The 27,249-nt window shown below is 38.6% G+C and overlaps 1 protein-coding gene across 13 annotated transcripts in view; it reads right to left on the bottom strand.

Annotated features, from left to right (window-relative positions):
• The window catches only part of TNRC6B (trinucleotide repeat containing adaptor 6B), a 127,148-nt gene that overhangs the window by 77,850 nt on the left and 22,049 nt on the right, over window positions 1-27,249 (bottom strand). For 12 of the 13 annotated variants that reach the window (XM_084298618.1, XM_084298609.1, XM_084298621.1 and 9 more), the window contains one exon: window positions 8,651-8,718. The exons of the other annotated variant lie outside the window; for it this stretch is intronic. In XM_084298618.1, the coding sequence (XP_084154744.1) occupies window positions 8,651-8,718 (68 nt within the window). The remainder of the gene's footprint in view (window positions 1-8,650; window positions 8,719-27,249) is intronic. 13 annotated transcript variants of the gene reach the window in all.

Raw genomic sequence — 27,249 nt, 5'->3', positions numbered from 1 at the left:
TGAGATCAACAACTTGCAGCCACGTTCTAGGACTTTGAGATCATTCATCTTTTTTGTCCTTTAACTTCTGGCATCTGGAAGCCATAGCAGATAGTCACCAAGATTTCTATTTTCTGGACACAGGAAACAAGAAGAAAGCACAAACCCTAATGTAACATAGAGCTATTAGTCTTCTTCCTCTTGCTTTTTCCATCTGCTTGAAATGAATATTCAACTTTTCATCTGGGTGTCCACGGAAAGAATACAGAAGACTTGATGAATGTATTTATTCTTTGGAGAGAATTTAAAATTAAAAAACCAAGTTTGGGGACTGTAATTCATACACATTTATCATGCCACTGGCTTCCTCTAACAATCCAGAAAGAGAATCTTTAGCAAAACCATGTGGCACCAACTTGGTGTAGATACCACAGATTTTTTTTTAAACTATACTTTTACATTAGTAATATAGAGAAAACACTAATTTAGACGAGGCTCAGAATTATCCTTGTCACTTAAATAATTTTTCCTTGTAGTTCTTTAAACCTGTTGCTATTACCTGTGTAGCAAACACTTGCAGCAGGGCACATTAGATTTTAAAGAACAAGTACAAAGCTATTCCAATTTCCATTTTGGTTAAAAACATGCTTCCCACTGAAAAAAAAAATGACTTCAAACTTCTTTTCAAAACCAAGGCAATTTTGCAGTAAGCTTCATCATTAATAAATTCAATCACATGAGGTTATACTCAAGTTTTACATCCTTACTGTTAAGAAGTTAATCCAAGCAACTTGAGAAATCACCAATTTTTTAGCTAATACTAGTTCTTGTTTACATACTAAGCCACTTTTTCCTCAGCAGTAAGTACCTCTACAAGCAGAATGACTTTTGCCTCTTTACTTTGTGTATCAGTTCAACGACAAGCCTACTGAAAAATCGATGTATCAACAGGTAACTGAAAAGCAGAATTCCTTGTTTTTCCTCCTTCCATTCTACAAGTATTATTTGGAGGACAAGATCTTCTCTTTCAGAAAGTGTTGTGTTTTTTTTTAAAAAAATATACTAACCAGAAATACATTTGATTTATCAATGGAAAATACTAGTTTTGTTTAAGGAACTTCTAAATACTTGCTTGAATTCCAAGGATTTCCTCTATAAAACACTTAGAGGATAGCACTGAAAGTTTTACTCTTATAAAAGTGTACAAAGTTATACTGAGAGGAGCAAAGGTGGGGAGAAGAAGGAAGAAATCAAATTGTCCGCAAGGAAGTGGCAGTACAAAGGCAAAAAGGTAGAACAGTTTCTTTAAACTGCATTTCCTGCCAATCTCAGGAACTAACTTTGTAGTATGTGTTCTTCCACATCAAGGTGGGAGACAAATCACAAACGGAACATTTAAGGCTCACTGCGGACTTATGGCATTCTATATAGCATTTAAGGCATATATTTGATACAGACATCATACCTTTTAAGTTTGTACATCACAAGTACGTGCTTGAGAAGGGCAGCATAGAAACAAACAGATCTAAACAGGTTTCTTTATGTTTGTATTGTTTGTTTTATGTGTATGTTTTATCTACATTTCTAAACATCAACCTGTAAGCAACTCGTCTCTCTCCTATGTAAGAGGCCACCTATCAGTTTCTATCTAGGTAGCAAGGGAAAGCTGAAAAGAGAGCATTTTCCAGCCATCCATATAAATGATGCATCAGAAGGCAGTTACCTCAGGCAGCTTCTGACTAAACATCAGCCTAGGAAAGGGGTAGCGGGGAACATCCACTAGTCAACCAAACCAAAAAAGACTTCTCGGACAATTAACCTGATCTTAATAGTGTCCCTAGCTAGTTCACTCCCTGAAAATGGGCTGGAGAGCTTAGGTTGGAGGTTGTGTCTCAAATAAAGAGACTCTGGGATTTTAGGAATTTAGTCTGTATACAATTACTCTCTGCTTCAAAATACAGTAAACTGTACAGTAAGTTTTTGTTAGCAATTAGAATTACTACTAAATTATTAATTAAACTGGGAATATGTAACACTACCTACTCCGGATATTTTGCAATACCGTATTTATAAGTATCAGCAAACCGGAACACAAAATACATTTTTTTTCCTTGGTCTGGGAAGACAACAAATATGAAGTCTCTTGATCAGATTAGACTGCAGAGTTCAGACGCAGATTTTGTGAACTTCCTACGCAGGACAAATACAGATCTCGGAAAAAACAACAAACTAGCCTGGTCTTACCAGAAGACATCTGGAAGAAAACGCTGTAAAATCCCAGGGAAAAGAAGTGTCATGCTATTCAAATGTAGAATGCATACTGTCCACAAATCTTTTCTTCTCTCAATATTCAGTAGTGTGTAGCTTAAATACGTGGATAGTAAGTAGGAATTTTACTTCCAGAGTTGATGTTTTTCTGTGTGATATGTTTTCTTTTTCCTCAAGTCATCTAGCTTCTGATTTTCCACATATTAAGAAAATACTTGCTAAATGACAGCATGCTAATGGTGTAGGTTAGCTGGAGTACATGAAAAGCCAGTATCTGTTCATGACAAAGTAAGACACAATGCTGTATGCTTTGCTGCCTCTTAATACACGGTTTGAAAGAAAAATGAGTGAGTAGGTGAATCTGCGTAACTTTAAAAAAATGAAATGACAATTGAAAACATTTTCCAGCGTTTTCAAGACTAGCTTGCAGAAGTGAGTGTGATTTTTAATGATTTTTGCATAGAATACTCAGACTGGAGTTTTCCTGGGAAGAATAACTTTAGGCACAAAAAAGTTAAAATAAATAAATAAATAAAAAAAATAAGCTTAACACTAACTGATAAAACATGGAAGAGAATTGATGGAACCCTTAGCATTTAAAGTGCTGAAGTCTTAAGTATATTCTGCATATTTTTGTAGTTGTTTAGTTCTGAAGTATTCTATTTTAAGAAGTGCAAGCCAGCTTTTTCAACATTATTGACTTACCAGTCTTAGAGCTAAAACACAGCTGCTCTCCAGCTAGAGTTCACAGCTACCTCATCCATTACTACCCACTCCATCGCACAACAAAGGGCAATGGTTTTCTGTGCCTCAGGCCCCTTCCTTACCTACACAGGTAGGGTCGCCCACACCAACGCAGCGTAAAAACACTTGGACAGTATGTAGCTGATGAAAGTATTCCTGAATCCTCACCTAGATACTCAATTCTTACCTCTAGCACAAGTTTCGTGCTCTCCTGCTTCCCATATCCTTTCAAATCTCCAAGGATGTAAAAGAAAAAAAAAGTCCAAGTCAAAATTCTCCCGCTCGGATGCCAACACCAGAACTAGTCTGAATTATTACCAGCCTGAAGCATTAACAGAACCACAACACCCTGCGACAAAAACGTCTAGTATGGCCACTACATACGTAGTGCATGTCTCAGCTGTGCCTTGTTTGGATGTAGGACAAAGGACTTTTTTTGGGGGTGGGGGAAAGAGGGGTGGATAGACAGTTTTGTAGAGGATTTATCTAATTTTATTCTACAGACACAGAAAAAATAGCTACGACCTTTAATTTTGAACATAAGCATTGATGTTTCCAAGGAAGGGCACAATTTGCCATGAATTTCAACAGAATTTGAGCTGACATCCAAATTAGGTAGCCCAAATTGGGTTGATAATCTGAAGTAGGATTTGGAGGTTACTTTGACAGCATTAGCATGAATACCTTCAAAATCTTCTGTTTTGGCTGGCACTGTCAGTTAATTAAAAAAGGTGTGGAGCTACTCGAGACAAATCTTAATACCTTCTGTAGTAAGGAGTGTCCTTAAAACAACAAGCAAAAACCCTGTTATGCAAGTATTTAGCTATGGCTTACTTTAAATTTGCTAAGAACACGATTTCATGCTACAGAGAGAGATTCTATGGCTTTGGGCCTTCTTGGAAATTTAACATTGAAGAAACCCTTCACAAGAATACTGCCATTATTTTCTAACAACATTGTGCATTCCCAGCAGCCAAAGCTGTTTGTTATCTTCAGGATATACCACAGAAGACTTTCGTTTTCAGCATCACTATAAAAGAGGAGTATTGGTTGATTTATGCTACTGTGGCAGCGAGGCGCATAATATTGGTAGGTTGCTGAAAATGAAGGAAGACAGGCCTATTAACTGGTTCCTTAATGCGACTTACAAAGAAAGGCTGATAGCACTTGCTTTGCTTTGTCTGAAGAGAAATTAAGCAAGTGGGCCACGGGGAGATCCTTCTGCTTAGTAAACAAAGAGAGATTAAGTTTTAGTAAAGACTGAGCCTGACTTTCAGACATGCATAATGGAAGGTTGAAAGGCAATAGACCAATTGCAACAAGGGAAATTCCCACTGAATATTAGGATTATTGAGAGTGATTGAACACTGCAAGAGATTGCCCAAAAATGCTCTAGAATAATCCTGAGTAGCCTGATGTAACTGTGAAGTTAGATCTAACCTTCAAATCCCCCTATCCTTTAAGCATAGGATTGGATAAGATGACTTTCAGAGGTCCTTTCCAACCTAAATTACTTTATTGGTCTACAATTCCTCTTTCCAGCCTGTATGATTTTATGTGTAGCCTTCTTTAAATTACGGTGTGATATAAGTCCAGAAAGACATTGAATATTTCTTCTCAAGCCTTAAAAAAGGATTTAAAAGAGCATGACCAAATTTAAAACAATGATTTTGCGATCTTCACAGCTGCAATCTCTTTTCTGGCATGACTGCAATTTTGTTGCCTCAGAATCCACATAAACCTGTCAAGCCAGGGAAGAGGCTATCCAATATGGCTAATCAATGATACTTAGTAAATGATAATCTTCTCTTGCTGTCTTTCTTGTGGTGTGAATCACTTCCAGATGTACAAATTACTTAGGTAGTTGAAAACACCTCCATAAAGCAGCAGGTAGGGAATAGCCAACTGAGGTGCATCAGACAGTGGTAATAGCTTGGCTTACCTTGCAAATGAATGTATGAACTTGGCTCCCTTTTTAGTCTGAATAGCTGCTGCCTCCAGCAGTCTTCTCCTATGTGTCAGTCAAACTTTTTGTTGTTGTTGTTACAAAATGAGTTTCCCTTTCACTCATAAATCCAGGTGTGCTCTATTACTTCAAATCTGCAAAGTAACAATTTCTCAAATGCATTGCTCCTCTTCTGGAGGAGAAGCACGGTCCATGGTGGCCATCATCAGCCTCAATCCTCTGTGGGAATCCATGCAGGGGTTTCAGAGTAAGGTGCAGCCCTCACTGCTGCACAACCACGCCAGTCCATATAACACTGGCACCGCACGTGAACTGCAAACCTTTCAGAGGACTTGAGACGAGAACGCCCATTCCGTATTTCATTTGTACAAAGGATTTTGAATGGGTAACTTCATAAACAGCTTCAACTGAAACGACTTATGTTGTAAATGACCAGTTTAAAGACCTCATACACCATCTAAAAGGAGAATTCCTCCTCATAAAGCTGACAGATACTAGCAGATAAGAGTTCAGTTATTATCCAGATTTTAACCAAAAAAAATCTTGAAATGCTACAAGCCTACAGTAGGTTTGCTTGAGAGAACCATTCCATACAGCTAAAGGAAAGTTTTTGCAGTTAAACCATTTTTTAAATACCAGAAGGTACACTTAAAATCCCAAGATTATACCCAAGTCATACTGAGCTGAAATACTCTGTTGCATTTCAGAAATACAGTGCTAGAAGTTGTCCGCGGATGCTGGCTCTTTGTAATCCGTTATGCAGCTGTACTTTTGCAGACGACATTTCACAAGAGACCAAGGCTAGGCAAGAGCTACTGCTTCCACTGGAAGTCTCTCAGAAGTTTTTTTGTTTGTTTGTTTTTATTTATATTTTTTTGTTATTGCACATTCAAACCTTTTTTTGAGTCCCCTGGAATGCTGCTAGATACTAAGAAATTGCTGGGTTTGCCTAAGGTAAATACTTGCTGACTGCTTCAGCGCTGTGGTGCAAGTTAGCTCCCTCACAGGTCACTTGGTGAAACCTGTATCTTCCAAAGGCCATGGTAGTACAGTTATACAGATTAAGGTATGTATGAAAGGTGATTAAATTAACAAGGACAACTTTCCTGGAAAGCAAATTAGAGGGACTCCAAAAAAAAAATAAATCTGCATAGGTGCACAGAGAGTAAACTCCAGGAAGTGCAAGGAACAGCTGGAAAGGGAAGGACACATCTTCTACAGAAAACATCTGATTCTGCATTCAAACTTACTATCTTTTCATTAACAAGCTCCGATTTTAATTCAAATCAAACAGGAAGACAATAGTAAGCGCACACATACACCAAATCACAGAAATGTTGGGGATGGAAGGGATCTCTACACATCATTAATCCCAACCCCTTGCTGAAAGTAGGGCTAACTACAGCAGGTTGCTCAGGGTTGTGTCCAGCTGGGTTTTGAGTCTCTTACAGCATGAAGAAGACACAACCTCTCTGGGCAAACTGTTCCATTGCTTGACCACCCCCAACAGCTTTTTTTTTTTAAAAAAAAGAAAAAATTGTTGTTTTATTTTCCTTCTTATGTTTGAGTAGAATTTTCTGTATTTCAGTTTGTGCCTGTTGCCCCACTGACACTGCTGAGAAGAGTTTGGCTCAAGTCTTCCTTCCATCCCTCATCAGGTACCTACACACACGGGTAAGTTTGCCCAGCCCTGACCCTTCTCATCTCTAAATTGAGCAATCTCAAATTCTCCTCATCTGCCAGATGTGCCAGCCAGTCAGTCTGTGGCCCTCTTCTAGGCTTGTTCCACAATGCCCAGATAACAGCTAATGGAAGTAATATTACGAAGAGGCAATTTCAGATTTTCTTTTTCCTTTTGAGATCTGTACAAAAACGATGTGAAGACAACGCAGCCTTTTTGAAGTAAATTAAGGTTATAAATTACTGGTCCTCTTTGTGATTATCATCTGTTTATCCTCGATGCCAGAACAAAGTCACTTACAACCTTTAAGCTCTACGTAAGTAGACGATTTTGTTAGGTAGATGAAAATTTGAGATTGTGGGTAGTAAAAGATTTAAGTGACCAACTAAAATTGAAGAGCAATACCCACAACAGAATATTCCTGGCATTATACTACAATGGCACAAAATAATTGCCTTAATCTCTTAGTTGCATTACTGAAATTGCACTTTTAGCCTTTTATCAAAATATTATTTGATATACAAACCACAAATTTATTAGCTTTAAAACACAACTCCCGCCTATCACTGTTCTCATTCTCTTTCCAGTAACCATAGTTTTGGAGAAGAGGGAGATTGTAAGGCACTTGAAAAGCCCTAATTAGAAATCAGGTCAACTGTAAAATAGCTGGAGCTTCCACTTGCACCTAAAATAAGACAGCAAACAAAAGGCCAGGATAAATCCAAGACGACATCCCCCATATATTCACTCTAATAACGCATTTCATTATACTACTATAAACCAAAATAAGCAATCCAGAAGAACAGAAATCTAACTCCTATGTTTCATTTCGACTCTGATTTCCTTCTGGATCTTTCTGAAAGTTTCTACTTTGACAAGCTTTGTACCTCTTGGTACCACAGTAAGTTGGGCAGTCTGAATAGAAAGAAATAGCAGCAATTACTTTGAGAAGTTTGGCTCACTTCCATGATGGAAAAAATGTGCATGCTCAGCACTCGAACTTCCCTTAGCTCATCTTGGCTACCTCAGAAACATTTTCTCACTGTCGCAGAGGCAGCGAACGTACAGTTGTTAGCTTAGCCGAAAGGTAAGGAAGGCCACCACCTCAAGCTGAATCCCAACCTTTCTGCACCAAGTTTACTGCTGATTGAAGAGACAACAGAATTCCTTTTCATGAAGAGGCGTCCAACTAGGCACGGGGGGAAAAAAGTTGTGCTGTGGATTTCCCAAAGACCATCTTGCCTGCTCTGTAAGGTAGGTGAGGTATCATTTAACTCTGATACAATTGTATTACCATTGCATTAGCTGAAGAGAAGAATACAGGAGACAGCCATCACTGCAGCACACCTTGAGGACAGAGCTCTGCTCTTCTGCTACTGGATTTCAGTCTGAAGTCCTATTAACAAAAGCTGTTTTCCTCTATGCCTTTTGCTGATGGAAATGTGTCTTTTTTTTTTTTTTCCTCTGATCAAGCTTTTCCCCCTAAAGCACTAAGTACTAGCATCTTAAATTGTTCATCCTTGAGAGAGCATTTCGTTTACAATTTCAGTTCTTTTATTAAAGCACATTTTAAAGAAGGCTCATATTTCAAAGAGGACTAATCTACCATATGCACACCAAGAAGGTGACCCTGGTTCTATCATATTCCAGATTACTTCACCGAAGAAAAAAAGTATAAAAGTTTCACGTACAAATTTTCACTTTAAAAATAAAAAATGGAACTCACTGCCTCAGCGCTAAGCTTCCAGAACGATTATCCCTTTCACAACAAATTCTGATTTACCTTCTGACATTGCAAAGCGTACTTCCATGCTTTTAAATTTAAGGCAACTCAACATCCTGATTTATTTCTCTTTATTTTTAACAGCCACCATCCACTATTAAAGAGGGATATTTAATGAACCAAAAGGGCAAGCACCAAACGAACAACCAATGTTTCCAGCACATTAAAACAAGAGTGCTTCACACCATTTACTATGGTAAGGCCCTTTTCAAATAAACGTGTGACTCACTGTTTGTTTTCTTCACCAGGAGGTGGAGTCTTGCCATGCCCCTCCATTACAAAATCCTCATGTTCCATCTGCAAAGGCAAGCATTGCAGGTCAGAAATTGGTGGAGCAAAACGCACATCACCTAAAGTGGCCCTTTTCCATATGCAGCAACTTAAGGCAGCCACTTTATCAGAGCGACTGGTCCAGAACAGACCATGTGGTTTCTTAGCAACATATGTACATCTCCATCCCCATTGCTATGGTATCATTTTATAGCACAGTTCTCAGAAAATCTTACAAGGGAAGAAGAATGATTTAATGGCTATCGCAGGAGACTGATCAGTCAGGGTATCGATGTTCTAAATCTTGCTCTGTTATGGACTTCCTTCATTATTCTCAATAAGTACAACTTCTACCGCTCTTCTTCCTTATGTATAAAGTAGGAATTAAAAAAAAATAAAATTGTGAAGATATCTCTCTCTCAAAAAATAAAAAGATTTTTAAGAATTGTATTAACTACAGATAGAAACTGCTGTAAAAGCTGCATATTATTTGTGAAAAGCAACTTTATATGAAGGACTTTCACTGCACACGCACAGCTTAGTTAGTAGGGTAAAAAAAAGAGGCCTAAGGGAACCTCAAATAAATGCTGTTCCAATGACAACATAAGGTAGGCATTTCCTTTGGCTCACATGATAAAAGATTCCAAGGGCACTAGGAAGCTTTCTGCTTAATTGTTTGCTTTTTAAATACAGTTTTAGCATACATTTTCAGTAATTTCGTTGGCCAGAAAGGGGAATTACATTATATTTTATCATTAATTATGCACGCTTCATTTAATTACTTCATTCAGCCAGAAGTTTTTGCGAAGGTAGCAGAATATTCTTTTTCTACAAAAATTCAACACATGCACTTAGTATTTTACACAAACATCCAGGCATACGGTTAGCAGTGCTCTGCTTTACATGAAGTCAGCAATCAGGCCACACTGCGGTGTTCAACAAGCCATACAACAAATAGAGCAAATAAATCATCGTCACACACAAATCCATGACCCCCTACATCACATTTGGGAATGGAAAGTAGAGGAGAACACTATTCAGTCAGAAAGGATAACATATTCTAGTTATTCGGTTAAGGAGGAAAACAAAACCAAACAAAACCTACACAACACAAACCAGCCAACCACTACCTCAGCCTTTCCCTTGTGTCCCTTCCTGAAGAAGAGGCAACTTGACTCATTGCTACCTTGATCCTGTTGACACGTCAAAAATACTGACAAAAAAACATTATGTGCACACTGACATCTAACAGGGCTAACAGAAATTATGTTATTTGCCTGCATGGACACAGCCCTAAGCAAAATCACAAACGTACTGAGAAACCGAGACACTGTTAGCTGGTAATGACATCCTTGAAGACAAAGTCCATCAAGTAAGCATATAAGGCAATTTCACATTTGTGAGCATGTACCCAATGGGATCCAGAGTCAAAACAGTATTTTATTTAAAAGCAAAAGTTTGAAAGCAAAAGAAAAATTTGCATTTCCATTCCCTGAACAACTCGCATTTAGTCTCACCATATCAAACACACTGAAATCTGCTTGCACATCTGTCTAAGTCTGCTTCTCAGGAGCTCTAACATCTGCACTCAAATTGCCAGGTAGAAGAGAAAGGTATTCCACTAATTGCATTGTTGTAGATGATAAAAAAAAGAAAAAACACAAACTAGGACAACTGGTAAAATAGCTACAGATTTGTGGCCACATCATAAAACAACATGGTGTTATTGAGTGAGAGTAAATGTGTAAGAGTTACTCCTATACAACCTGAATTTTAGCTTGTTTGCTCTATGTTTAGGTGGGTGGAGGAAAGCCTCTTGCTGATATAAGACAAGCACTATTCACATGAAAGGTAAGCAAAGGAACGGTTTGTGGCTACTACCAGGAAGAAAACATAAGATACAATGTTTGTGAGTAAAGAAGAATTACATACAGCATGTATAATGCTAAACTAACGAGATTCCCATATAAAATAGAAATTCAGTTTAATGAAGCTGGAGATTGTAAAAGATTGAGTTTAAAGCTAGAAAGACTTTAAAGTCAACAAAAATTTGGAAAGGAATGGGAATTTTATTAGAACATAAACAAGAAATCTGGATGAGAACTGGAACATCTAGTAGATCACCAAGACAAGGCAACTGCCAAAGTATTGTCAATAAAACTGTTGCTTTACTACGAATTTTAAATGCTAGTGGCATAGCTCTTCAGGCAACATTGTTATCTAGTATGCACATCTATCAAAATTACCATTATAAAGAGGAAAAGTAAGCAAACAAGAACTACAAATACCCTGGGTTAAAAATAACATTCTCGTAGGTCTAGACACAATCTGTTTCAAAGCAATTTAAAAAAAAAAAAAAAAATCTACCATCTACCAAAATGTTAATCAGTTTACTTCACTTCAGACAGCATGTAGAATTATCTGAAATAACTAAAATCTACATTATAAAAAATAAAGAAGAGAAAGAAGAAAAGAGCTAGGCTTCTTGTCACTTAGAGGAAGGCAATGGCAAAGTTTCTCAAGAGAAGTTCACAAAGAACATTAGTCACAGAGCAAGAAAGTCCTCATGAACATGGAAACTGTTGAATTCACAAAATAAAGATTAATTGGTAGATTTTCACTGAAAAAAAAAAATAACAATGAAATGCCTCAAGACATGGGAACTTTAAGAAATTGAGTGTCAGGGAACTAGAATGAGCAACTGGACTGGTAAGAAAAACAGCTGGGTGGTCAGTCTCGGGGTAATAGTTAATGGTTGCACACTACCTGGATGCTGTTAAAATGTGGGATGCTGCACGGGTCTGTCCTAGAACTTGTCCATTAAACATCTTCATCGATGGCTTGAAGGACCAACACGGTGTACTCTGCTTGAGTTTTAAGCTAATACCACAGGCTGAGGAATGACTGGCTAGGAAGCAGCTCTGTGGAAAAGGCTTTGGCAGATGGCAAGTGGTTCATGAGCCAGCAGCATGCCCTGACAGGAGAAGCCAACAGTGTCCCAGGCTTTATTGGTAAGAGCCTTGCCAGTAGATGAAGGAACTGATTATTCCCTCTGCTCAGTAGACCATATCTGGAATAATGCACCTAGTTTTGGGCCCCCCAGGAAAACACAAGAAACACATCCATGAAGTAGACCGGCTTCTGCAGCAGAGCCCAGCAAGATGCTCAGGGGCTGCAGCACTTGCTGCATGAGGACAAGCTGAGCTTGCTCAGCTTCAGGACAGCTTTGGGGGGACCTAACAGCAACCTGCCTGTACCTACAAGGACATCAGCAAGGAGCCAGGCTCACTGCAGTGGGCCTGGGGGAACATGCACAAGTTGGAACAAGAGAAGTCTAGATTGGATATAAGAAGACTTGTCTTCACCATAAGTCAAGAAGTGGAAGAGGTTCTCCAGAGAAGTTCTGCAGTCTCCATGTTTCAAGGTTTTCAAGGCCAGATTACATAAAATCCCTTGTAAGCTGGTCTGACCTCACAGCTGACCCTGCTTTGATCAGGAGGTTAAACTAGAGCCCCCCTGAAGTCCCTTCCAATCTGAATTTCCTTGTGATCTTGTAAATACAAGGACAGTTTAATGTTGAGAGGTAATATACAGAAGAAAACAAAACACTACCAAGTTACCAACCCAGAAAGAACTGTCACTCCAGTATGGAAAGGTCTAAGAAAAATCTAAGAAAATTACTTTAGAAAGTAGTTAAATAATCAAAACAAAAAATCCAAAAATAAAACCACCAAAAAAAGAGAAATTAAACTATTCCATATTTCTATCGTACTACTCTTCAGCAATGACTGTAGCAGATCCAGAGTATGTCCTTTTTTAGATTACTGCCTATGGGTAGCAAGCAGCTACTGCAGGCTTAGAAACCTTACACAATGCTGTAAGAATGAGAGCTCAGAATAAAGAAAGGTCTGAGGCAGAGAACAGATTTGACATGAATACAGCCCAGCATTTGGGCTTCAGATCTCCCTTAACACAAGACATATGACTGATGCATACACAAGGAAGTAGTCTGATGATGTTGTAACATGTCCCTCCTTCACGACCACAACATAAATAAAACCTAAGCTACTCAAAAAGCAACTTAAGATACACAATTAATTGTAAAGTATACTAATTAGTAAGCAGACAACTAATTTGTTGTACAAACATACCTTGCAACACTGAATTTTGCAAGTCCTTGTAGACTGCATGCTTTTATATGTCTATCTATACAAAGATGATGATTTATTTGTCTACTAGAGGATTACAAAACACAAGCAACATAAGCTTTTCTGATTCTGACACGATCATGTTTACAAACTCAAAGGGACAGGGCTTTAAGCAACTGGATCTAGTGAAAGATGTCCCTGCCCACGGCAAAGGGCTGGACTGGGTGATTTTAAAGGTCCCTTCCAACCCAAACCATTTGATGATTCTCTCTACAAGGCTATTGCATAGGTCTGATTCAGCACAACCTCGTTTTGCAGAACTCTGCCTCTAATTTTCTCACTTGTCTGAATATGGTAAATATTATTTCATGACCAGTGGTATGCATTTTCACAATAAGCTTAGGAAGTCAGATTATGCATTTTCAGCTTTCCCTGACATTTGAAAGTCTAAAGTGCTTTACTGGATAGTTCATCTTAATTTAAAGAGGTGCCTCTGACAAACTGCCTTCTGAAAACAAAATTAAACTGACCAAAGAACATTCCATGGACATTATTTACATATTTTTTAAATTAATTCTTAGGGCCTAGGTAATTTATTGACTAGATTTACTTTTGAAATTAAAAAGTATATACATTTTTTTTAGGTCTTATTTCCCCAATGATAATAGTAGCACCCCCTTGCAGAAAGGATGAGAATAAGATATTTAAAGGTTTGATTAAGTGACTACCTGTGGATGACCTGAAAAGAAGAACAGCACTTAACAGCCAAAATGAGCTTGAAATATTTTTTTCTCCCCAAACACAGCTCTTACAAAATGCCTACGGACATTTCTTCCCCACAAAAGTCTCACAGCTTCTCTTCAATCTGTCATCATGACATCATGTCCAGCAGTCTTTTCCCCTTCTTTTTAAGGCAGCAGGAGTCCAGACTCTTCACTATGTTTTAGCAATACACAGCAACCACATCAGATCCAGTAAACCACAAGCATTCTGAAGAGGAGTATTCAAAGTCTTCAGTCGCTTGACTTACACAACAGACAGAAGATTAACTTATCCTAATATGTAGAAATAGCGTGGAAGGTTCAAGGTAAGACAAAACTCTTCTATCTAGTGTATTTCTCCCAAGGAAAGAAGAAAAGCTTGAATAGCTGAGGGTCTTAGGCACGTTAGTTTCTCTTAAAAGGACTGCAGGGGGAGCCATGGGTCCCAAGAATCAGAGAAAGCACGCTCCACACCTGTTTCTCCTGGCAAGAGGTGGTAAAGGCTTCAAGATTCTGGCAGCTGGAAGCAGGAACCAGAAATAGACCCTTAAACAGCAGGGGGGAAGCCAATAGAAAACCCGCATCTATTAAAAAAGGAACTGCAAATTGTCATTTTTTTTTTTTTAATTTCTTAATTTTTATTTCAAAGCTTTTTTTTCCCCCTTTAAAATCCAAGCATCTGAATTTCCACATTTTGACAAAATATATTGAGTGTTCTAAATACATAAAACAATTGGAATTTTTGTAAAAGCTACTCATGATTAAACACCTGAACACTTAGTTTCTGAAGAGTGAGATATACCAGAAGGATCTTGGACATAACAAAATTAGTACTCACCCCCCCTCCAATCAGTGCAGCAGCTGTTATCAGTTACGTACAATGCTTTTTAGAAAGGTTTTCGGTGAAACCCTAAGGGATTTGATTAATCTGGAGTTCCTGGATAGTCAAGTTTGACATATTTTGAAGGGTCAGAAAATTTCTACAGCAAAGCTCTCATCTTTTCTGAATGCTGATTTCAGAAAGCACGTTCCTAGCAAGATTCAACACCTCCATTAAACACCCTAGCCCACCAAAACTGAACTGAGCGTAACAGAAACCAAATACCTTCCCACGAAAAAGGTGAACGTTTGTAAGAAATCCTACATTAGCTATGAAAAGCTACAGATTTTTAAACAGTATTTTGTCTTTTTTTCCTTCACCGGCCATAAAAACATACTAATGCAGCTTCACGAGACAGCTGCTATCACAGCCTTTTTCCAGTCATTCAATAGGTCATTCTCATAACTTTTTTAAAAATGATTATTAATAAAAAGACCAGCCAGCCACCTGAGTGAACAGGATATGAAGTCTCGTAAGAATGTTCATTTATTAGCATCTCCAGTGGATGAACAGAAAACCTTATCTAGCATGTAACTAGACATCCTTAACTGAGGACCAAGGTCAAAAGCTGCTGTCTGCAGATCGTGGCAATTTACTTCCCATGCTTAAATTTAACTGTTAATTTCAACACAGCCTACGGCAGGTCCAGTTTAAGAATGACGCATTTGGTGCTTCATCACAACTACTTACTTTTAGACCAGAGCACCTTCCCACTCATCAGCTGCAACAGAGCAACCATAAGTAGGCCATCAGCTTTTCTTTTGTCTCGCTAATACTTCGTTAAAATCCAAGCAATTAGTCACCAGTCACGGCAGCTAGCAATTGAGGAAGCTCTACAAATGCTGAGCAGTTAGAAGAACTTGTCGGAAATATCAAACAGAGACAATCCCAGGTGTAACAGAAACGTAATCACTACTACAAGTGAAAGCAGAGCTGAGTCACCTCTCTGCCTGGCTTCATGTAAGCATTTCGGACAAACTCAATGAAGGTTACTCATTACCAACAGATATAAATGTGTTTAATTAACCTTTAAATTTACCTTCCTTTATTAAAATCCGTGCAATTTAGCTGCAAACACTTTAATATTTTCCTTTAAGGATGCATTGTTGTTGAGCTAGCTAGCATCTCAAACTGTGCAAAGAATAGCAGCAATTAGTCCCAAAATATACATTCGAGATTAAACCTTAATTTCAGCACACAGATGAAAACACTCAAAGTCTGAATCACTGTATACAAGTTAAAACAAACAAACAAACAAACAAACAAACAAACAAACAAAAAAATCTACAGCCCCTGACCTTCCTTTTCCTAAAGTGAGAAAGCAAAGCATTTTCCTGAACTATGTACAGGAAAATCTTAGCGACAAGATACCTGGGAAAAGTTACCTGAATTTTTGGACCCTCTGAGGTTTTTGCGGTATTGCTCAGCTTTGCGATGTTACTCAATTTTTACTTGAACCTATTTCTACCACACACTTTTTTTTTTTTAATGGCAAAACACAGCCCCATTATTCAACAAAATACTGACACAAGATGTCAACTATCTCCTAGCCTACTCACTATTTTCTTGAAGTTTCTCATCAGCATCTAGATTGAGCCTTTCAATGTTACTACCATCACGCAGCCTTAACTGGTTTTCCTGTTAGTAAAAAGAGAAGTGAAAACTTACTATTGTAATTTTACTGATAAATAACAATCACATTCAGCACTCCCTGCAAGGCACAGGATATTCTTTTGAAGACTAACACACTTAACATTCCTATAATTACTTTTTAAAAATCACTAATCTAACACCTGTGTTTGGTATCTGCAGCCTAATGGTACTTTAATTCCAGACTCAGGGAAATTTTACAATAACTATAAATGCCAACATGGTAACATATATATTAAGCATGTATCACCCTTGCAGAGCAACAGGACAGATTATCAACAGCAGCTCAATAAATCTTTAAGAATAGCAAGGTTATGTAACTCAGAATATGTAATTTATGTTTCACTTAAGCACCAAATCTGCAGTAGCGGTTACAAGACTAGGGATGTTTCTTCTACCACCAACTCCAACTAATCATCTGTACTTCCAGAAATAAACTCTGTCCTATTTTCTACGTTAACTTTTGAGATGCTTTTATTATCTAATATTCTCTGAAATACCCAGCAGCTTAACAAGAATTCCCTGCTAAGCTTAAAACAAACAGCTTTATGAATATAACGACAAGAGTCACACACACTGGAAATGCTAAAAAGATCAGAAGCCCAGCAACATTTCCTACTGTACAGACAAGATTAAATGATTCTTTTTTAATTAAATAAAAACATTACTTAGCTGCAAAGTATTTGAAAAACTACAGCTCATGAATATAAACAGTAATTCACCTGAATCTTGGTCTGGAGGCACTCTGAGCTACCCAACTGTTTGCAGCAAGAGATACTGAAGGTAATACCTTCAGCCGCCAAAGAGGTTTCTTTATGCCACCCAAGTTGTGGTATGACAGAATGACTTCTGAAATCTTCAACTTAGAAGCTCTGAATAATAAGTTCAGCGATCTCAGGCTCAAACTGCTTAGTTTTCTGAATATAAGCAAAAGTGCTGTCCGTGTCCTGTGCCACAGCTGATAGGGGACTCTATCCCTCTATGTTTCTGTACATATGTAACATGGATCCCAGAAAAATCTGGATTTACTAAGACACAAATAATTCACGTATTTTATTTAACTATCTGTATTATCTATTTTTTATTTAATTATCTGTATTATTTTATTTAACAATCTGTATTATTCCTCATATAAAGACTATCTGCATTTCACAAGGCATGAATTCTAGCTAACTGCTGCAACTCAGGAAAAAATCTTTCATACTTCACAAAAACGTAGAGGGAAAAATCTGACCTCAAAGCCCTTGAACAATTCACTCTTCCCCACTACTCTGAACAGCCACCTGTAGGCAGCCTGATGACTGTATTTAGGCGACTCAGTTTATAGTTAATTTACTATTTATGGTGCAGACACACATGAACAAGTTATAGCAGTTTAAACTGACATCTGTAAGTGGCTGATATTTTAATATGCACGTTGTTAACTACCCTGACAGAGAAGAAAGAAAACAAGTTAACTGCTTTCTCCCACCTTAGATTTGGGAAGCTAGATGGCACCTTACCACAAAAGGACAACTGGCACAAAGAATTTTTAATGGCTTGAGAAAGCAGATGATAATCACAGTTACTGAGAACTAAATTACACTTTTGCACCATGCATCAAATCACCATCACTGTGCCACAAACACTGCTTTCTGCTGTTTGTTAGGACTGACCCAAAGTGACATAACCCAGGCAAAGATGTGCTGAAGTCAGTCAGCCCCGAGAGCCACTGACAATGTTGATGGCTGGCTTTTACATAATTTCTCCTAATTTCTTGAGGTTATTCCAATTGGTGGGATATCTGACAGACCACCAAACCACTGCAGCATTGCATCATGCCCAAAGAAGAACCCGGGCTTTTCTTGTTTCCATACATTACAAACTTGCCCTCAAACAACAACTCAAATGTTAACAGAGCTATTTGTGTAGGAATCACACACGGAAGCTCTGTATCTGCTGAAACCTATCGATGTGATTTTATTGATAGGAGTACTTCTATAAAATTTCTTAGAAATCTAATTCCACCTAGGCTTACTGCATCTGTAGACAGCTATCACATTCTCCCTTCTTCATAATACACTGTCCTGTCTACCATCCAAATGTCTGAGCGAGTTGGCTTAAAACCAGTGACAGGAAATGTTGACATGCTTTTAATGTTGCTTTTACCCTCAGGGGAACTGACATTGCACAATGCCTTTGCAGAGTACACGTGCCTTCAGCTGTCCACACACTCTCCAGTCTACTGTAACAATGAAGACCATCACATCTATTTTTAGTTGCAAGAAGAAAAGAAAGGCCTTCTCCACAAACCACATCTCCATTTCTTCCACAGGCAATGAGAGGGGAAAAAATAGTTCGAGGAACTGAAATATATTTATAACCAACTAGTTCACCCACTGAAAATGAAATTGCTCATTTAGGATCTTGCAAATAGATGAGGTCAGCGAGACCACTCAGTTTTTCACTTTCTAATGGATCAACCCAAGACTACAAACGGTACAGATATTCCAAGGGTCAGGAAAAGCTCTACTGTCTGTGGCTCAGGTTTCTTCCCAAACACCTATTCCCCTCAGCTTGCCAGAAGACAATAAAATTGAAAACATCAGTGCAAGACAAAGAGCTGATCTGGGACAGCCAACATAGCTTCATCAAGGGTTAATTGTGCCTGACCAACCTGGTGGCTTTCTGTGATGGAGTGACCGCATCAGCTGACAGAGGAAGACCAACCAATGCCATCTACCTGGACTTCTGCAAGGCCTTTGACATGGTGCCACATGACATCCTGGTCTCCAAATTGGAGAGGGATGGATTTGATGGGTAGACCATTCGGTAGGTAAGGAGTTGGCTTGAAGGCCGCACCCAGAGAGTGGTGGTCAATGGCTCCACGTCCAGGTGGAAGCCAGTGAGGAGTGATGTACCTCAGGGGTCTGTCCTGGGACCAGTACTGTTGAATATCTTTGTAAATGACACAGACAGTGGGATTGAGTGCACCCGCAGCAGGTTTGCAGATGACACCAAGCTGAGTGGTGCTGTTGACACCCAGAAGGAAGGGGTGCCGTCCAAAGGAACCTGGACAAGCTGGAGAAGTGGGCCCGCGGGAACCTAACGAGGTTCAACAAGTCCAAGTGCAAGGTGCTGCACTGGGGTCAGGGCAATCCCAGACAGGAGTACAGACTGGGAGAAGAACTCATTGAGAGCAGCCCTGCTGAGAAGGACGTGGGGGTTTTGGTGGATGAAAAGCTTGACATGAGTCAGCAGCACACACTTGCAGCCCCGAAGGCCACCTGCATCCTGGGCTGCATCACCAGAGGGGTGGCCAGCAGGTCAAGGGAAGGGATTGTCTCCCTCTGCTCTGCCCTTGTGAGGCCCCACCTGGAGCACTGCATCCAGGTCTGGGGCCCCCAGCACAAGAAGAATGTGGGGCTGGTAGAGTGGGTCCAGAGGAGGGCCACAAAGGTGATTGAGGGACTGGAGCGCCTCTCCTACGAAGAAAGGCTGAGAGAGCTGGGGATGTTCAGCCTGGAGAAGAGAAGGCTCCAGGAGGAATTCATTGCAACCTTTCGGTACTTGAAGGGAACTTACAAAAAAGATGAGGAGCAACACTTTGCTCACCTGGATAATGACAGGACAAGGAGGAATGGTTTTAAACTTAAAGAGGGGGGATTTAGGTTAGAAGTTAGGAGAAAATTCTTTGCTCAGAGGGCGGTGAGGCATCGGCACAGGTTGCCCAGAGAGGCTGTGGATGCTCTATCCCTGGAGTGTTCAAGGCCAGAATAGATGAGGCCCTGCCCATGGCAGTGGGTTGGAACTAGATGATCTTTAAGGTCCCTTCCCACCAGAGCCATCCTATGAGTTTTAAGTGTCTGATTATAAAGGCTCTCTAACATGCCACATTGACAGGGACTACAACCACTGCCAACGCCTTTGTAAAGCCAATACTGAAGGGAAAGAGATCAAAGGGCAGTATTCTGAAAAGGTGGTGGCCAGCCCTCGAATTGGGTGCCAATAGCACACCTACACGAAGAGACAAACAAAGCTACAAAGCGATGGCCGCGCCCATCTCTGCCCCAAAAATCATAGAGGGACTATACCAGGATAGCTCTCAAATGCAGAACTGCCTTTTTTCCTTTCCTTTTTAAAGCATTTTTTAAGCTTTTTTGTCTGTTTTGCGAAGTATTACAATCTGCTGTATTCAGCTGAAGAGATGGTATTAGCCAAGCAAACTTTATTGAAAAAAACATTTACGAAAAAGAAAGAACCTTTAGAATAAAGGAAAAGGTGAGTTTAAACTGAATTTTATTCGAGACTGAAGTACCTTTTCGTCTAGATATCAGATTTGCACCTGTTCACTGCAGTGACTTTTCAGGCCATTACATATCCTCCACATGAACCCTACATATGAAAAGGCTGCATCAAAGGATTGTCTAGCAGCAGTCCTTACAGATCCCAAAGTCAGTTTGGCAGGTGATGATGGTATTTGCCAAGAGAAAGAAAATATCTCCTCCTATTAACCTTCCTTTTTGTACCTTAATAGCACTTCAGGGTATACGGAGGAAAGAAGATAGAAGGAGTCATCTTCCAGTCTTGGTATCTATATTTTAGCAATCTTAGTCTTCACTATGGGTAAATAGGTTTCAAATGAGCAATCCATCTTGCCCTTGTAGAAAACAATAGAGCCAACTGACAAACTCTTGCACTTCCTGCTGAATCCCTTTAAGAATGCCCAAGCATCCAAGCTCTGAACGGCATTCCTAAAATAGCTCAAGTAGCACTGTCTAATTACATGTTCTTCTTTGGAAATGCTTCAACAACTTTACCTTGTTTATAATTGCTGTTCTGTAATGCCAGCAGACCCTGATAATGCATTGTGATTGATAAGTCTTTGCTACAATGCCTTTAAATTTCAAGGATCAAAATTATAAACTGACAAGCAGGTTCTTCCCCCCGCTGTAGAAAGGTCCACCTATGTAGTATTTCCTATAAAAGCGTTATTAGGCTCTTTTGTTGGCCACAGCATTACAAGTTCAAGAGAAAAAGCGAAAAACAAAGTCATACTCCCCTTAACGGATTATGTTAATTTCTCTTTAAAACAAGAGGAATCTGTTGGAACATTTTTACAAGTTTTAGGAATAAGTCATTAAACGAAAAGAGAACTTTATTAACCTGAGATTTAAACCTAGTCCACGCTTCATTGAGAGATCAATACATTTTTATTTTTAAATCCACACTATGCAAAGATTTTGGTTTTGAAATTGCTTTACTAAGAAGTTTCTAACATTTTCAGGCTAGAAAGATGAAGCTAGCAGGGCATGAAGAAAAGAACATTAGTTTCTTTTGTGAAAAACTATCTTTGTGCTCAGAACTGTTCTAAAACTGCTGCCCTTCTGGAGAAGCTCAAGGTATGTGCTTGCTAGGCAGAACACCTCTCTACTCCCAGAAGACTTTATGAGATATTTTATACAAAGACTTTAGACTCCTACAACTCAAGAGTACACCTCCTGTAGATTGAAAGTACACCTCTGTAATAAGCCAAAATTTTCAAGAGTAGCAGGGATTCATTCTGCAAGAGAAACCGTCAAGCCTTGAAGCACCATATATCAGAGGGCACTACTACCCTGGAAAACAGAAACAGCTTTTTTTAATTACAGTGACAAAGCATTTTGCTCATTTCATCACTGTATAGGCCTTCAGCCTGAATGTTTTAAATTATTTAGTGCCATCTGAATAGAAACTCATTTCTGTATCACTCAACAGTAGTACTATAAGGGCCCAGATATACAGGCGTCGAGGTTTTGGACATAGTGTTAAGTTTAACTACCCAAATAGGATTTTCTTCTTACCATGTTAACTGTAAATCCCAAGCAAAGACACCAGCCTAACTTTTGCACTGTTGTCTACATCAAGTAGCAACGACTATCAAAAACGGAGCACAGCCTACTCATAAACACAGCTAGTGAAACATTTATTTATTTATTTATTTATTAACAGGTACCTCCTCCCAGCTGGCATTTCTTCCTCCTAACAACACTTCCTTCTGAATGTTAAGCTTCTGTTTATAAATATCAAAACACGTAATTTATCAGATCAAATACAAACGCTATTCTGGCAAGCTTAAATTTCTTTAGTCTTAATAGCTTAAATTCTTGAGTAAGCACTGTGTACTTTTTAACCTTTTCATCACCTCTGTGTGATTGCCTCTGGATAGAACAAGCAGAGCCACCACCACCAGGGTACTGAAGTGATTTAGACAGAAGGAAAATGCTGGCTCACAATTAGACACCGAGAGGCAAGAAAAATGAGAACAGGCAGGCAATAAGGCAAGGGGAAGATTCACTCTGACAGATATGAACAGGTGGGCAACTTGAAATAAAACAATGATTAACAGCCACACAGAGTATTGAGATGCAGCCTCATTTCTAGACTGCTATTCAGTTCAATAATTGCTCCTATGTATTTTTTTTTTATAAATACTGATGAAAACTTGAAATAACAATATACATCCAGAGCAAAATGTTTCTTTCCCATTTCCCTGCACCTATCAGGAGTAAAACATGTTACTGTGGACACTGTGGAGTCATGTTTTTCAGCAAAGCTTTGAGTACCTAGATTTTCATCATATGAAGGATCAAATGGGCAGAATTAACTATTTTCTTCCTCTCTCATATACGACACCAAGTAAAAACGTCATAAATGAATTTATAAATACCTTTTTTTATCTATTACGTGGGCCAACATTCCTTCTTCCCTGAAAATTCACAGGCTTTTGGTTTGAAAGATGAGGAACCTCAAGGGTGGGAGGGGAGAAATTTTACACCAGTTGACATGAAAATTTCAATCACATTTTTTGAAAAAGACGTTTGCAACTTAAGCTCAAAACCCTGACCAATATTGAAAGAAATCTAAAAATATTCCGAATCAGGCATAAACTTTTAGCTTCCTCCTGCAATATTTTACAGTAAAGGAACAACTGAGAAACAAAGTTGAAGTGTTGCCTGTGCAAAAATCCTTAACAGATGGATGAAAGCAGCTGAAAAGAAAATCAGCAACAAACAAGAAGCTCAGAGCTTGTTGACATCTTCAGAGTACCGATGCTGTTAATGGAAAAAGCTCAATAATCAAACATGGCAAATCAACTACCATAAAACATAATTAGAAAAAAGAATCATAATCTAAAGAGCATTAGAGGTTGTTGGGTTCTATGCAAAAACTTTGTATTAAAAAAGTGAAAAGAGGGTGGGGGGGGGGGGAAGATCCTGAAAAAAGGAAAACCAGACTCCCCCACACCACTTTTTATAAAGTGAAAGATACACTGCTGTATGATATTTACCTGCAGATCACATGGATAAAACAGACCCAATATTCCCTGTCAAATGTAGCTCCTACGTCTGCCAAAAATAACTACTTTCTCAAGCACTAATCACATTACAAAAAGCTCACATTTGTACACGTTCTCCTCCCTCTCTGTGGCACCAATATTATCTGATTATTGGAATCAGACGGGTGCTATTGACAGCTGCCTGCTGTCTTCACCATGTTGATGTCATGCTAACAGAAAGCGTGTTTTCTGACAGTCTGACAACAAGGAAGAAACTGTGAGATCAAACAATGGAGCCAGTTTAGACCAAAAAAATAAATAAAACAGGCAACAAAGCTACCAACACAGTAGGGTTCTCCAAAACAGGCCTACAGTGAGGGTGGTGTGGAAGGAACCCACTCTTTGCTGGAAAAAGGATACACCGCCAAAAAAAGCCATAGAAGCTTTGCAAGTGTGCAAAATTGAAAAGGAGAACAGCACAACTCAACTAATACAGTATCAATCACTGTACCATTAGAAACAGCGTGAGTAGTATAAATGAACTGCAAAATGAATTTAAAATGCATACATTAATACAGTGGGGAAAACAAACGTTCAGAAAAAAAGTTAGGGCTGAGCCCACCAATGACCTTCTTTAAGCTTACTTGCCAAGACGTTGCTACTGGATTTCTGTCATTCATTTCAAGAAGAAATGAATTTCTTGAAGATCCATTTTCAAGAGCAAAGGTAAGTGTGAAGTTCAACTTTTTCAGCAATACTGCCAGGCCAACTGGAGTCAAGCAAGACCACCACTCCTCATGATGCCTGACAGCAAGGAGTACATTTTCTGATCATATTTCACGTAATGTTAGCTTGAAGCACACATGTATTTAATCTTTAAAGTGACCTGCTCAGCTCTACCCAAAGCACGTTCTTTTGTTTTTCAAAAGCAGAAGTAAATCTTCTCAGCTCAAGGCTTGGTCTTGTTATCTCAGAGTACAACCAAGCCAGTATACAAGGAATAAAGTGTAGGTTATCCTTCTGTCCCCACTGTATGACACTGAGTTGCCACATGTAATGTTTAAAATTATTTTAAGACTGGCACCATAATTCTTGCAGCATGCAGACCCCTCTATCCTGATGTTCATCTTACCTCAGAGAATTTTGTCAAGATGACCCTGACACCCCTGAATACTTGATTCAAGCTTACCTCTAACAACAATAGGACAGAAATTCTGAACAGCGGGGAAATACCTACCAGACCCCTGAGCATCTTGCATTCTGAAAAGAAAAAAGAGTATCAAGCATAATCACAGCAAGACCATTTCCTACTGGAGAGAAATACTTTAAGTGTAGCTGACAGCAAGGCATTCCAATATGTAGGCCTTTGCTTTTTGAACACCAAGTGGCTTTTCATATTGATCTTAGGTAAAAATATAAGATCTTATGTGACAAGATATAAACAAAAAGGCATACAAACGAATTCTACAATCTTTTCTTCCATCTTTTGCAACAATAGCTTCACTACTGTTGCTGAAGCCCTCAAAAAAAAAATGGAAGAAATCATTTCAAGAGAGAAATCTTGCCTGCTTTTTCATTATAATTATTCTGGTGGAGCCAATAAAAGATGCTATGAATCACCACAAACAGTAATTTCATTCTTTCTATCACTTGCACAAATCTGTTTTTGGCTAGAAATGAATTATCCAGAACAAAGGCTAAGAATGGTGCCTTAACCTGACCTCATATATGATATAATCAAACGTATTGTCACTGGGGTAGCTTGAACGTGCTTAATCAGCAGCAAATAATCTCATAATAAGACCTATGAGCTGCAGGCTCAAATTCTACAATGTTTAAGAGAAGAGCTTCAAAGGAGCTGCTAATACACCCAAATGTTCCATGTCTTCCTTGAATGTTCATAGGAAATAAAATGCTAGAAGATGATGACTTTTGTAGATATCTTTTACAGGCTCAAAAAAATCGTTTTCTAGTGAAGGCAAAAGAATAGGTAAGTTATGGGATTTTGAGAACAGACCATAAGCTGAGGGGGGACCAAAAGGATCCCTAGTACTTAAATATGGGTATAAACACCTGGAAAAAAAAAAACAAAGAAGATCCACTGATCTGAACAATAAATATAAGAATAGTTATATACTTCGGATTTATTTGCAGCTTAGTGTTTTGGAATGGATAAAAGGGGAAAAATGAAAGATCCAAATAAAATATGAATGATATATAATTATATTAATGTATTTGAAGCACAAAATTAATTCCTTCCAAAAATTCATGTCATCTGTCTGAAGAGGAGAGGAAAAATAGTCCTGACACAAAGAAAGAAACTCAGCTGCATTACTGAAGTTTTAAAAAATCTCTTAGAAAAATATCTTTAAGAAAATGTCTCGTTAGATCATGGAAGTGTTGTTAAATGAAGTATATCATTTAGTGATACAAGACAATATAGTGAAATAGACGTTGCCTAAGTTTTTCTGGGACATACCCTTCAACTGTTATAGCTATAAAAGCATCCCAAGAAAGGGAAGACAAGCATTTACAGACTAAAGAAACACTGGGGGATACGCTTCAGTGACTAGTCCTGTACGTCACAGGATGGGGAGAAGGACTAGGTGTAGTCATCAGAACATTTTGCTTAAAGTATATTGATTCTATATAGCTCTGATTCCAAGTCTCCTACCTTCTCTAAATGATAATCATTTCATGTCATACTACATACGCACTTAGTCAGTCTAAAAGATTTGTTTGGAATTTAAGCTCTGTATATTTTTGGAACACCTGATGGTGGGATAAATATTATAATCTGTCATTACACCCAGAATTAAGCATGCCAGAGAAAAGCATGCTTTTAATTGAAGGAAAAGAGTAATTTTCACAAGAGAGTTACTCCAATCCATTTCCTGCCACATGGGCAAAAGGAGAAAAAAAAAAAAAAAAAGCTATGTATCCATACATACACACACGGACCTGGGTGTGTATACACAAAAACATATGCCCACACACACACTAATTCTGTTTGATGAAAAGCGAGCACCATTGTCCACGCCATTAACAGTGGTAATTAATTACACTATGGCATTTCCTCTCATCAATATCCCCCGCTGATCTGTGTAATCATATCCTTGTTGAGAGAAGCATTCGATCATCTGGCTGGATGCAGGTACATCCATGGATATGTTTTCCTTTGTCAATTCCTGATCTATTGAGCCTTCCTTCAAAGCCATTTAAAATTAACACAGTTCCTAAAGTACATATAGGACAACCACCCAATTGTTTACATAATTAATCACCTCCTAGGATGATGACTAGAGCTCAATCTTCCGTTCTATTAGAGCATAAAACCATGAGAGCATCTCTCAGAAAACTACAGCCCGATAATGACAAATGTTAAGTCCTCCAGTTATTTCCTTTTTCAGCTGCTAAGTAGGTTAACAGAAAACTACAAGCAAGCTAACAATGATTTGGACCTTCATGAAATTTAGGAGCTGGATTTTACAACAGATCAGTTGCCAAGTTAACACTCACTTGTTGAGATAGGACCATAAAATACATTTATAAACCCACTGAAGAATTAGATAATCACTGTGACATTATGCAAACCAAAGTAATTCACAATTCAATATCTGCATCTTCAGGAAGTAGCACAAAGCAGGACACAACCAACACGATATTCAACAGCACACTTAACAGCCTCTTGTCTCTACAAGGAATGTCTAGTATCATAGATACCTTTACAAGCAACACCCTACCCAGTCTCACAACAGAACACATGCTGGCAAATGCAGGGTAATGAGAAGCAATCAGTCAGTAATCCACAAACACTGATAC

Source organism: Netta rufina (assembly GCF_964035555.1).
Source record: "Netta rufina genome assembly, chromosome: 1".
Taxonomy (NCBI): Eukaryota; Metazoa; Chordata; class Aves; order Anseriformes; family Anatidae; genus Netta; species Netta rufina.
Note: the sequence above shows the minus strand (reverse complement) of the source record. Positions and strands in the feature narration are given on the sequence as shown.